The sequence below is a fragment of the Scomber scombrus genome, chromosome 9, assembly GCF_963691925.1.
Source record: "Scomber scombrus chromosome 9, fScoSco1.1, whole genome shotgun sequence".
Classification (NCBI taxonomy): Eukaryota; Metazoa; Chordata; class Actinopteri; order Scombriformes; family Scombridae; genus Scomber; species Scomber scombrus.
Genome location: NC_084978.1, coordinates 19,549,434 through 19,562,940, shown reverse-complemented (window position 1 = coordinate 19,562,940; position 13,507 = coordinate 19,549,434). Strand labels below are relative to the sequence as shown.

Below are 13,507 nucleotides of genomic sequence, written 5' to 3'. Positions count from 1 at the left end.
TGTTCAGTTAGTGTACTTATTTGATAGATAGGCAGAATCAGCAGTAAGTGATAGGGATAAGAAAATTACAAGTTTCTACCCCTTACATGCTTATTGGGCTTTCCGTAAACTGTTAGGTTATTTTCGCTCCTGATGTTTACTACAATAATATCAGGAAGCTTGACTTCTCTCCCATTAGATACGACTGGTAAGCGACAATTCCGTTTTTTTAACTTCAATGTATTGTCTATACTGATAATAAGCCTTTTTTGATAAACGATAATGCTTTAGGCTGACCATATTTTCTATTTATCAGTCCTGCAGTCTTATATTGTGTATTGCATTGCGGTTCTATTTAAGGCTGTTAAGGCATGACTAAATCCAACCGTAGTCATTTATCACATAAACAGCCCCTTTAGCTGAGGTTCCAGCTAACTCTTTGCCCCTCTCATTTTTGTGCACTTTGTACAGTTTCTGCTAGAGTATTTGAATCCATATTTGCTGTTAAAGATTGCAACATAGCCTAAGCTTAAAAAAAACTAAAAACTATATGTGTACAATTTTAATAAAAACGTTATAAAACTAGATTTTGAGATGAGACAAAGCCTTGAAGCGAGAACCACCTTGAAACTGTTCTTTAGAAGTACATATTCCCAAACAATTTTGCAGCTGAGGAGGTAAATTGATGCGAATAATGACTCATCGATCAGGGCGGGAAAAACTGCGTCCAGTAGAAGTCGCACTTTCTAGTAGTGACATCACAGCCGTGATCTGTGCACCACAGAAGAAGAGAGAACAGGATGTGACGTAGCTGTGCTTGATGTAAAATGGCGACGGTCGCGTAGTCAAAACCAAAACACATCAGACGATCTTAAACGTATTGTACGACTCCGTGAACCTTCTCACTTTTACGAAGTAATCCCCGTTTGCATTGTTGGATCTCATCAAGGTAACCATCTTGTTTATCGAATAAAGTTGTGAGAGATATCGACGTTTCTGCCACTGTTATGTTGCTCAGGTGGAAAACGGCTAGGCTAACTTGGCTAAAGTAGCATGTTCTCCATTTTTTCTTCAGATTTCATTGGCAAAATAAATGTGTCACAAATCTTAAACTGTGTTTTAATGAGTCTTTGGAGTCTCCTTGTTAATCTAGTCCAGATTTGACAACTAAAAGTATAGCGGGTTTTGTTCTGGACCTGGTGTGTTGTGGTCTGGAGGGAGACATATCATTGAAATCACACTTTCTTTCCTGTTTTAATGAGTAAAATTAAACTCTCGCAGATATGAAAGTGGGTTTAAACACAGCTAAGAATTTTGCTATCATTCTTAAAGATCTTTCATACATGTCACTGTGTTTCATCATACATTATTGTGTTGGACGGCTGTAATAATGTTTATTCCTGGTGGCAGGTTCAATCATGACTGAGGAGGCTACTGTTAACCCTGTTTCGGAGGGGATCGTGGGTCTGGATGAGCCCAAAAAGATGACCAGGGAGGACTGGAGGAAGAAGAAGGAGCTGGAGGAGCAGAGGAAGCTGGGAAACGCTCCAGCTGAGGTGGACGAGGAGGGAAAGTAAGTTCCAGAAAGTGGCTCATCTATAGTGTGCTCCTTACGCTACATTACAGTACATTGTTATATCTGGTCATTAAAACCATTAATTTGGTTCTCCTCCTCTCCAGGGACATAAACCCTCACATCCCTCAGTATATTTCATCAGTGCCGTGGTATATCGATCCATCCAAAAGGCCCACACTGAAACATCAGAGACCACAGGATGAAATAGAAGAACAATATTCAAACATTGCAGAGTGGTACAAGAGAGGAGTGCAAGAGGTGAGAGTGAATCAACAAGTAACTTATAATGTAGTTATAATAAATGAACTTTAAAGTTAAACACCTCATTTCGTTACTTCCAACAGAATGCTGTTACCACTAAATTTCGTAAGGGCGCCTGTGAAAACTGTGGCGCCATGACACACAAGAAGAAAGACTGTTTGGAGGTAAAATCTTTAATCTATCAGACAAGAGTAATTGTCAACCATTTTCTATTGTGTACTTTAAAAGATTGTTATATCTGTATACATAAATGTTAACTTTTCTCCCATCAGCGACCCAGAAAAGTCGGGGCAAAGTTCACCGGCACAAGCATAGCTCCAGATGAACACTCTCAATTGTGCCTCAGTTTGGACTATGATGGAAAGCGGGATCGCTGGAACGGGTACGACCCTGAGGAGCACCAGCGCATTGTGGAGGAATATGCTAAAGTTGATCTGGTAAGAGTCTGGTGATAAATCCAGCACAATTGCTTGTTTATAATCTTTGTTTGTGTAGGTAAGAGTAGTAAACAAACCTGGGTCGCTGTATATGTCTGTGTTAAGTACAATGACATGTGGGACTGTAGGAGTGAAAGTTAATGACAATTTGAGAAGTTTAAAGAACTATGAAAGGTAAATTACAGCATAGTCAGTACTGGGACAAGAAACAATTATAATAGTGACAACATGCTCCAAAAATGTCTTTCTTTTGCATTGATCTCCAATTTACTTAGTCTGTGTAAAGTAAGAATAAATATGTGTTCTGAGTTTGACATACCACAGAAAAGTGTGTTGTTAACCACCCTGCCAAATTTGAATCTTTATTATGTCTATGGGACTCACATTGGGTAGCGAAATTGCGCACGCACTCGTGTATTAATACTTCCCCGGTTACATACAGATGTACAAACTTGTGTTGAACTTCTTTTGTTTCTATACTTTGTGCGGACTCGCATCCAACTGCTGAAACGTGTATGAAATACATCTATCCAACATATAACAGTAGTTTGTCCAAGTGGAGTTGCCATAAGTAGCTGTCAAAGATGGCGGACGATGGCGAACGCTACTGCGCATGTGTGACTCGCATCGGGTAGCGACTCAAATCGGGTAGCGACACTCCGCATTTCTGTCGAATCTAGTAAACCATCCGGGAACTTTTCACATACTCTAAATCGCATACTATGCAGTTGAAACACAATACATACTTCAAATGACGTCAGAGTTAGTACGAGTAGTAGGAAAGTATGCGGTATCGAACAGACCCTCGGTCTTATATAGTAGGGGAGGGGCCACAGTCACGCGGGTACCCAACTACGTCACAAAGTACCCCTTTTTTGCAGGCTCAGAAAATCAGGGGAAAATGAGAGGTTGAGAAACAGTCTAAGGCTCTATCTCCACAATTCAGTACTGCATAGTTATCAGCCTTTTCAAATGTTTTCTGTAACCATTTTCCAACATGTATAATATGTTTAGAAGTAAATCAATGAATTGATTCAAATTTGTTTGTCTTTTAGGCCAAAAGGACACTGAAGGCACAGAAGCTACAGGACGAGTTAGCTTCAGGAAAACTGGACCAAGTAAGTGTTCACTAATGTCTGGATGATAATAATGAAGAGTATTGTGGTTCAGTTTAAGATATAAAAAGGAGATTTAATCCATGGAGTCTTTGTCTGCAGGAGCGGGAACATGACAGCGAGGATGAGGATGAAGACAAATATGCAGATGACATCGACATGCCCGGTCAGAACTTTGACTCCAAGAGACGAATCACTGTCAGGAATCTGCGTATCAGAGAAGACACTGCCAAAGTAAGAGTCCGGGCATATTACCTGTGCTCAGCTTATGGTTACTTTCCTGTGATGGGACATGTTTGATGAATGAGACCGATGAAGTAAGAGGCTACGGACTGCAATGAACACTGAATTTCTCCTGTCTGTTTCTACCAGTACCTGAGGAATCTGGATCCAAATTCTGCCTACTATGATCCAAAGACTCGAGCTATGAGAGAGAGCCCATACGCCAACACTGGCAAGAACTCTGACGAGTAAGTTACCGGTTTTATATTTACTGTGTTTCCTCCATTTCTCAAAAAATCTCAATAGCTTACACAGACATCATTTTGTTTGACAGAGTCGGGTACGCTGGAGACAACTTTGCTCGCTATACTGGGGACACGATCACCATGGCCCAAACACAGTGTAAGTGAATATTAAGATGTGGATGTTTGTCTGGGATTACTGGAGAGTGAACAGTAACATTGAAGCTCCTTGTGTGTAGGTGTCAAAACAGACCAAATAGTGTCAGGGGTTTGAGCTGGTGTGTATGTTTTTTGTCAGTTGACCAACAAAATAGATTTATATCTCAGAAGAAAATGTTACATAGAAAAATGATAAGACATGTACAGTGAATACATCTGGTCTGTTCCTCCATGTTCTGTAACTGAGTGAACATCAACAACATTTAAATTAAAGGCAAAACGGATATGTTGAAGAACGTTAGGCCTGCTCACAGCAGTGGTCATGAGTTTTATGTTTTGAAGTTATATCCTATATTTACTTTGACTAGTATGACATTCGGCTGCCTTAGATAGAAGGCATGAATAAAAAACATTTTCACTATCAAAGAGCCCATAAGGTCAAAAAGGACATTGCTTGCATTTTTGTAATATTGAACTTCAAGACTATATACAATTTGAAGTATTTGCCTTTGAAAAATGCGATATCTGCTGTGATACATTGTATATTTATCAAAGATGATACACTCAAAGCATGATTGATCACAGTTATGTCATACTGTAAGTGCTTTCACACATTTGATGGGACCTCACAAATTACATCCTGTCCCAAATGTGTATATAACATGTATTGTGATGCGCTTTCTTCATAGTATTTGCCTGGGAGGCCTATGAGAGAGGCTCTGAGGTGCATCTGCAGGCAGACCCAACCAAGCTGGAGCTGCTCCACTGTTCCTTCAAAGTCAAGAAGGAGGACTTCAAAGAGAAACAGAGGGAGAGCATCCTGGAGAAGGTACACATAAAAAAAACACTCCAGTATTTCCCCTACCATTATAGTGGGGGGGGGCATCCCAACCCCCCAACGGGACCCCCCGCACCCACCCGAAAGTTAAATACATTTTTGTTAATTGTATTTTATATATAGTGCCAAATCACAACAGAAGTCATTTAAGTCACTTTTCCGACAGAACAGGTCTAGACTGTTCTTTTAATAAATAAACTAAATAGGCTGATTTTATTTATCTAATTTATGCAAAGGCATTTCATTTCACTCTACAACCGCACTCTGTTTTGCACGCAGATGTGGGCACAACCACACACACACACACACACACACACACACACACACACACACAGCCACACCGAGAGAGAGAGAGAGAGAGTGTGGAGGAGAACATGTTGTGTCATCCTCAATGGGAAATATCTGTGTTTTTTTATACGCAATCAACCACAAACTAGGGCCAGAGGTAGGTTTAGTATGAACTCTGCTGCTAGTAGCAGCCAGAGCAAGAGTAGATATCCTGTTGGTCCAAGTAGAGAACACAGTGGTAGCCCACCTGCTGCACCCCGAGTCACCAGAGGGTGACAGGTTTCGACCCAACTTGGTGATCACAGAGGAAATACTCCTCCTGGCTGTACAAGACTGATCTTGGTAAGGATGGTACTAAATAAATAAATATAAAAATGTATGGGAACTTATGGGAAACATTACCCTCCTATTTTGGAAATTAAGCAGTACTAATAAAAATGCTGCTTACAATGAAGAGTCGATGTATTCTGTGTTGTGCTAGTTTTATTTCTAGTGATGGGTCATAGCAGCAGTCACTGTGAATTTCGGACACTACGAGAATTTCATTACATCTCTGCTCAACAAATCTCTGCTGTCAGTGAGCACATCTCATAATGCGATAGGATCACTTTTTTTGTATTACGTATGAAAATGTGTGTTGCATTTCTCCCACAATTTTCAGCTGTTTTCATGCACTGCCTAAAATCACACAGCTTAAAGAGGCTTTAAGTGTTGGCTGACGACGTTACTATTTTTGTCCTTTTGTGTGTGTTAATCAGTATGGAGGTCAAGAGCATTTGGATGCACCGCCGCGCGAGCTGCTTTTGGCCCAGACGGAGGACTATGTGGAGTACTCTCGTCATGGCGCTGTACTGAAGGGTCTTGAGAAGGCCATAGCTCGCTCCAAGTACGAGGAGGACGTGCTCATCAACAACCACATTGTAAGGACAGCAGAACACACTGTGGCTCCTGTAGAAAAAATAAAAAACTTCACCTTTTGTATATTTGTATTCTAATAAAATTCTCCTGTCTAGTGTATTTGGGGCTCTTACTGGAAGGATGGCTTCTGGGGATACAAGTGCTGCCACTCCATGGTCAAACAGAGTTACTGCACGGGAGAGGCTGGAATTAGAGTTGTGAGTACACATACTGACAGTATTGAGGTTTTTCTGCTTGCTTTTGTAACTTGTTTAAAATTTGTAACTCACTACATTTTTCCCCCTTTTCTTTAATAACCTGAAGAACATCTCAGACTGTGTTCCGTTCGAAGAAGGATTGGCCGAGCCAGAGGAGGAAGAACAGCCCAAAACACTGCTGGAGGTAAGTGACACTGAAGAAGAGCAGTTATTCATTCTGAACATAGTTTTTATCGTCAGTGACAAACGCGGGTCTCATTGTCTGTTTTTCATGCCACCGTTCTCAATCATCAGATGCATCAGGATAAGATGAAAGAGAAGAAGAAGAAAAAGAAGAACAAAAAGAACAAGAAGCACAGCTCTGACAGCAGTGATTCAGAGGACGAAGAGAAGAAGAAAGAGAAGTTAAAGAAGGTAAGGGGTTTTGTGTTTAAATGGTTTTGTACTTATATGTCTGTAACCCTGTTTTCTGTGACTGACTTCCCTTTTTTTTTTCTTCCTTCAGGCTCTAGAAGCAGAGGACAAGAGAGTAAAGCATGTGGATGCAATAATGCAGCTGGATGAGAGGAAGAGGCCGTACGCCAGCCTGCAGGAAGTGAAGGCGCCCACTGAGGAGGAGATGGAAGCCTTCCGCATGAAACGCTGCCGGGCAGATGATCCCATGGCTTCCTTCCTGGGACAGTGACCTCTTTTCATTCCTGTTGACTCCCTCAAACCTTTCCCAAGGACTCTTATCAGAGCAGTCGCTCGGTGAAAACAAATGTCTCGGACTCTTTCAACTAAACTTTGATCTTGTAAACTCACAGCAGGAGTCTGTTGTTGTACAGTATTTTGTCATTTTGTAAACGTTTGGTTGCCACAAGACTTTAGATGACAGACCATTGGAAAATAGTGATGTATGCTTTTCACTTCCATGGAAGAAATGTGTAGTAGTTTTCTTTTATCTTGATAAACTATAAACACATTTGGCCCTCAGTCTTGACAGTGATTTGAAGAACATAATTATTAGTGGGATTAATACATTTTTGTAATAAAAATGTCTAAAATTACTATGGTGTATAAAAAGTTCAAGATTTTCTTTTTCTTTTCTTTTATTTGATTTGTTAGTTTTACAGAGACATTGAACATTTATCAACATCCAAAATGCTGATATTCAACAGCTTTCTCTTGGCCAGATGTTAAAATCCCCCTCCTGACAAGTTTTAAGACAATACTTTTAATAAAGATTTATGTCTGATGTGGTTTTTCCACAGAAACGTTCAGTTACCTTTCAAATCCCTCCATGATCCAGCATGACAGATTTCTGAGAAATAACAGACAAGATGCCTCCTACTTCACTGTAGGGTTTATTCTTAGTTTCTAAATCACACTGCTGTAGGTTACATACTGAACCGCAACTGGCTTGTGGTTCGAAATGTCACAAATCATCTTGTACGTAAGCAACTTAGACACAGCCCCCCCACCCCACCTTCAGCAGATGAATGTGTAAACAGTCTTTGTTCATTCTGCACACAACAAAATACCCAAAAGAAGTAACAACATGCAAGAGGTGTACTTTTAAATGAGCTATTTCATATCTAAAATATTGCGCATGCTTACTGATGATGAATATGGAAGTATTGTATGACTTGGATAAAATCTAACACAAGACTTAGAAGAATACTTTTTCTTTAGTATTTGTAATTTGTTATATTAATATAAGCAGTTTATGCTTCTTAAATTGCTTCATAACTGACTGGAATTGCATTGGATGGAAATCTTGCAGTTCGTCTGATTCAGGCTCTCATTGAGATCACTGACTTTTTTTTTTTTGTTGGTATCTGCCACAATGGATGTAGATATTGTATAAGTTAGGAAAGCAGTGTTTAAGTTAAGCCTCTGTTGCCGTACACACAAAAGAATGATCCTAGTTTCTTCCAGACTGTGCTTGCAGCTTATTGATTAAACACATGCATTGGATTGGTACTCTGTATCGGCCGATATAAAGCTCAGGTATCGGTATCAAGACTGAAAAAGTGGGATTTGTGCATCCCTAGTTTCAACTCATTTTTATCAGATCGCCATGCAGGTCAGTTATGAGTTTCTAACTTAATTTCACAAGGACCTTTTTTGATAGTGCCTCGTAATAATTTCATCTGTGACTTGATCTCTGTTCGCATGGTTTAAGTTAGAAATGAAGACAGTAGATTTCTGAACACTGCCTCATCCAGCAGCTGGAACATTTTTATTGGTCTCTCAGGTCTTGGCTCTGCATCACAGCAATAAACACAAACACATCTGGTAATCTTCACAGTGCGTTTTAAACACAGCTGCAGACTACCTTCTGTTGATTTTAGCACTTTTTTAATCAAAATGCACAAAATTGTAGCCATACCACAATAATGTATATGTAACAAAAACGAGATGGTTTTGCTGATCTGTTTTTTAAAATCATGTGTGTTATATAATATCCTGTTTTTCCATCTTGTTTTTTGATGCATCACTGCTTCAGCTGTGCAAAACTGTTGCACTGACTTGAATTTAATGACATCATGGTGAAAGTATTTTTTGGCACAGTGCTTCCTTAAACAGGGCGGATATTATGGACTATGATTCACTGGGCTGCACATTTCTTTGCAGCGCTTCTCATGAAGAATGCGTTCTCACTCGATTATTGGAAAATCATGTAGGAAAGTTTGTGCACTCTCATGCAGAAAAAGGACTTGGACTGAGCTGAAAAATGCCTGTGAGTCATAACTTATCAACTGGTGAGTTATCTGCGTTTTTAAAATATCTGATTCTCTTTTGCAAAAACATGTTATAAGCTGCCTTTTTTGGTTTGATTTAACTCATGCAGAACGTGTGTAGCATGCTGTCATGGCGTAAAATGACCATATAGATGTTTTTTTATGGGATTCTGCAGTCATGAGCTCTGCTACCAAATATGGAATATTTTATGTTCTTATTTTATATTATTTTTGTTGTTGATGGATTTGCATCATCTTATTGTGACAAGCCAACAAGAAAACAAAAAAGGAAGGTATTGTTGAAGCTATATATATATATTACAACAATTACTGATAAAAATGTCCTTCATCTTCTCATCGCTCCACAGTGACCGTCATGCTTCAGATATGTGTGATATTCTGTTTGCTGTCAGTTGTCCTCTCCCAGTCAACGCATACCTCACCCAAAAGAGGCCATAACATCACAATCCACTCTTCACAGCTGGTCTGTAGTCTGCCAGGCCCAGCAGGGCCTGCAGGGAACCCAGGAGTCCCTGGCTCACCAGGGACAGCGGGGCCAATGGGGGCCCCAGGGAAGGATGGCCAGGATGGGAAGGATGGGGAGAAGGGAGGAAAGGGAGATAGAGGTACTTACTGACTGACTCTCTTCTATTGTTATGCTAACCTTAATTATTTGTTCTGGCCCTCTTTAAAACAACATTTTATTACCACAATTATACCTTATAACTTTTGCTGATTTTATAAGAATTGCTTATGAACATGGTTTTGATCTGAATTCATGTTTTGGAAATCCACTCTCGAAAATGTTACTTTGTATCTGTATGGGGTCTCAGAGAGCTGTAAAACATGGTTGAACACAATGTTAGTATTTATTACACAGCAATACCTCCACCAAACCCCCAATTGATCAAGTCTATTTGGGCTTCAGGTATTTGAATTTTTATAATTTTTTTCAAACATGGTCTAACAGTGATTTTGACCTCTCTGGTGCCTGACTGACACTATACATGTAGCATCACTAGGTGCATAGGATAGCACACAGTACATTTGTTTTTCTGTGAATGACTCTTTGGAAAGCAAATGTATTCTATATAAAACATAAAATATATATATTTTTTTAAATCAATGCGTTATGAACATATGTATTGTTACCTTCTGCATGCTTTGTAATATTATTTGTACACACACAGCAGTGAGGTCTGTGGGACCCAAAACAATCAAACAATGAGAAAGTATAGCCAACAAAACACAAATAATTAACGTTAACTTGATATGTTACACTGCTTTTGTACATTACTAGAAGTAACAAATTACTGCAAATGATAAACTGTGATGCATAAAGTGAGAGTCGTTTTTCTGAGTTTTTGTTTTGAATCTATGTGTGCTTTGTCTTTATATTATATTGTAAAATATAAGTCATGGAAGTCATTCTTCCATAATTTTTCCTCTGTTGTTAGGTGATCCAGGGAGGACAGGGAACCCAGGCAAGCTGGGTGTGAAAGGCCGTGAGGGCGTTATTGGCAAGGCTGGACCTCGAGGGCTCAGAGGGCTCCGTGGAAAACCAGGGCTGGGTGGAAAAAGTGGACAAAAGGGAGATGTGGGTGACATGGGTCAGAAAGGAGCTCCTGGAGGCTGCAATTGTGGCAGCCAGGCCCGTTCAGCTTTCTCTGTGGCGGTGACAAAGAGCTACCCTAAAGAGCGTCTGCCCATCCGCTTCAGCCGGATCCTGCTGAATGAGGGGAACCACTACAATGCCAGCAGTGGGAAGTTTGTCTGTGCTATCCCTGGGGTCTATTATTTCACATACGACATAACATTGGCCAACAAGCACCTGGCCATCGGGCTGGTCCACAACGGGCAGTACAAGATCAAGACATTTGATGCAAATACAGGGAACAACGATGTGGCATCTGGTTCCACTGTTCTCCACCTGAAGCATTTAGACCAGGTCTGGCTGCAGATCTTCTACTCGGAGCAGAACGGACTCTTCTTTGACCCCTTCTGGACAGACAGTACCTTCACTGGCTTCCTTATCTACGCTGACCAGGACTATCTGAATGAGGCTGACAGAAAAGCTAATGCTGAAAGTGGCAGTTAATACTTAAATCCTGAAATAACTTTGTGTCTGAATTTGTTTCACACCAAAGGGTTTTTTAAATCCACGTTGGAAAAGATTGCTCAACAATGGAAGGCTTCAGTGAATTTCAGTATTTTAACAAGACCTGACAGCAGGTGGCACCCAAAGAAAGCAAACACTCTACTATAACCAGGGAACCACTTAGCAATACTTTAATGCTGAAAAGCTTTCATTCATGTGGCTATAATTCTGACAAACTCCTATGAACATTTTGAACTGAATACTTTCTCTTGACTTTTTATTTCCATAATTGTTTATTTTCTATTCACATACCAAACAGGAGCTTCAGGGCTTTCCCTGTTTTTTTTAAAACTCTTTTTATAGAAGGTACATTTTTGGTACTTTTTATGATAGTGTAATTTATACATTAACTTTTTTTTTTTACACACTGTTGTGCATTAAAATTTTGGCTGGACACAACTAATAATGTTTTTAGCATGCATTACTACAATATTCCCAAAATAGGGTCTATGTGCCACCAAGAGAACTCTGAAGAAACTGTTAAATGTAACCATTAATGTAATAAGTAAGATTGAAGATGAGAGGATGTATGATCAGAATAGGAAGAATGAACAAAAGAGGGAAATATGACAAAGATATACTTACATACTGTAACTGTATTTATGAATCACAATCTTTTTTATTATTATCGTGTTATCAATTTTTCACCCTACTCATTGTTGTTCAGTTGCACTGTAAAATGAAAAAGTACCAAGTAGCTGTAAAAAAAAAAAAAAAGATGTAGTGTAGTAGAAATCACACTATTTCCTTCTTAAAATGTCGAGGACAATGGAAATAAGGAAAGGAAGTAAAGTTACCTCAAAAAGTACCTCAAAAGTGTACTTTCCACCTCTGATCTACAGCAGCAACTTTCATATGCTGCTAAAGGTGCTTTTACAAATAAATGAAACCTAAAAGTGATTCTCCTACATTAATGGCTAATAATTCACACAAGGAAATTATATAATTGGTGGAGGATGAAGTACTCAGATCATTTTTGTCCTGCATTGAAAATCCTATGTAAGGAAAGTATTATCAGCAAAATGTATTATGATAATATACTACTAAGTATCAAATGTGAAAGTACATAGTCTGCAAAGAAAATGACTATGACTGATATAATACATGATTAGATTGTTATAGTAATATGCTGAAACCAAGTGTATGCAGCATTTTCCCCTTGTAGCTGGTTGAGGTGGAGCAATCGTGTATACTTTAAAAACAGTTTAGTAGTTTGGTCAAGTGGTTTCTAGCATAGAGGTCAGGCCCCCTCAGTCACAAATTAAACAAAATTCGACCTCGCAAATCTATGTTTTTTAAGATATTGGATAATATTCTTCTTTGGGCCTTAAATTGTTATTTCTTAAATGAAACCATCTGAAAGGTTTAGAGGGGGAACCACTCTTTGGTGAAACTGCAACTCTGACTCACTAGTTTAATATTTAACAATGTGTGTGATGATCCAGTGTTACTAATTGTAAAACATTAATCTGTAACTGGCAACGACAGCTGTCAAGCAAATATAATGGAGTAAAATCTTCAATAGTGGTGCAGTAGCATAGTAGAAGAAGTAGAAAGTAGCATAACATCGGTATAGTCAAGTAAATTACAAGTACCTACACATTATACTAAATTACTGTATAATTTCCACATCTGAAATATTTAATACAATACAATATAATACTCACTGGCCTCTTTATTAAGTACACCTGTGAAATCTAATGCAATCCAATACAACAGCTCTGCTTTAAATTCTACATTTATGAAGTTTAAGTAAGTAAATATATCTGGGCATATTTTTCATAAAATATATTTATTTTATATTCCAAAATCTGCATGAACTAATGAATACATTTTCAAATGATAGATAGATAGATAGATAGATAGATAGATAGATAGATAGATAGATAGATAGATAGATAGATAGATAGATAGATAGATAGATACGTTTATTGTCATTGCATAAGAACATATAAAACAAAATTTAGTTTGGCAATCTTCCTCATTCATTAGCAGCAGCTCAATAGAAATAGAAATATAATAAATAAATAAATAAATAAATAAATAACCTAGAATGTAGTGCCAAGTCAATCAATTAGTAAAACCAAAGTCAAAGTCAATAAAATCAATTAATAAAATCATAAGTCAATCAATCAATAGGTATGTACAATAATAAATAATAATAAGATCCGGTATTGCACAGTATTATAGCAATAGGCTAACAATATTATTGCAGTATTGCACATGCCCATGTGTGTATTTGAGATATAAAACTTGCTTTATAAGAAATGATTTCCTTTATAAATCATGTCAGTATTCATGAAAAACACCAGAACTTTGGAATTTTGGTGGGCTTAATGGGTACACTTACCCCAACAGTTACATTACTAATACATTTTAAATAGGGTAACT

General features: G+C 38.5%; 2 protein-coding genes across 3 annotated transcripts; both read left to right on the top strand.

Annotated features, from left to right (window-relative positions):
* Positions 1-798: 798 nt before the first annotated feature.
* Positions 799-7,281, top strand: slu7 (SLU7 homolog, splicing factor). Of its 2 annotated transcripts, none has more exons than XM_062425187.1 (15): positions 799-928; positions 1,390-1,552; positions 1,660-1,813; positions 1,900-1,980; positions 2,089-2,253; positions 3,309-3,371; positions 3,471-3,602; positions 3,741-3,838; positions 3,925-3,992; positions 4,681-4,820; positions 5,876-6,037; positions 6,131-6,232; positions 6,339-6,416; positions 6,527-6,646; positions 6,738-7,281. In XM_062425187.1, exons 2-15 carry the CDS (start codon positions 1,398-1,400, stop codon positions 6,915-6,917), a joined length of 1,698 nt encoding a protein of 565 aa, XP_062281171.1. In that variant the 5' UTR covers positions 799-928; positions 1,390-1,397; the 3' UTR covers positions 6,918-7,281. The 2 variants fall into 2 exon arrangements, with proteins under 2 accessions (XP_062281171.1, XP_062281170.1); XM_062425186.1 differs by having other exon boundaries at positions 3,309-3,377; positions 3,474-3,602.
* A 1,573-nt stretch (positions 7,282-8,854) lies between these two features.
* c1qtnf2 (C1q and TNF related 2) lies at positions 8,855-12,063 on the top strand. The gene is made up of 3 exons (XM_062425647.1): positions 8,855-8,979; positions 9,327-9,584; positions 10,416-12,063. Exons 1-3 carry the CDS (start codon positions 8,952-8,954, stop codon positions 11,054-11,056), a joined length of 927 nt encoding a protein of 308 aa, XP_062281631.1. The 5' UTR covers positions 8,855-8,951; the 3' UTR covers positions 11,057-12,063.
* Positions 12,064-13,507: the final 1,444 nt, after the last annotated feature.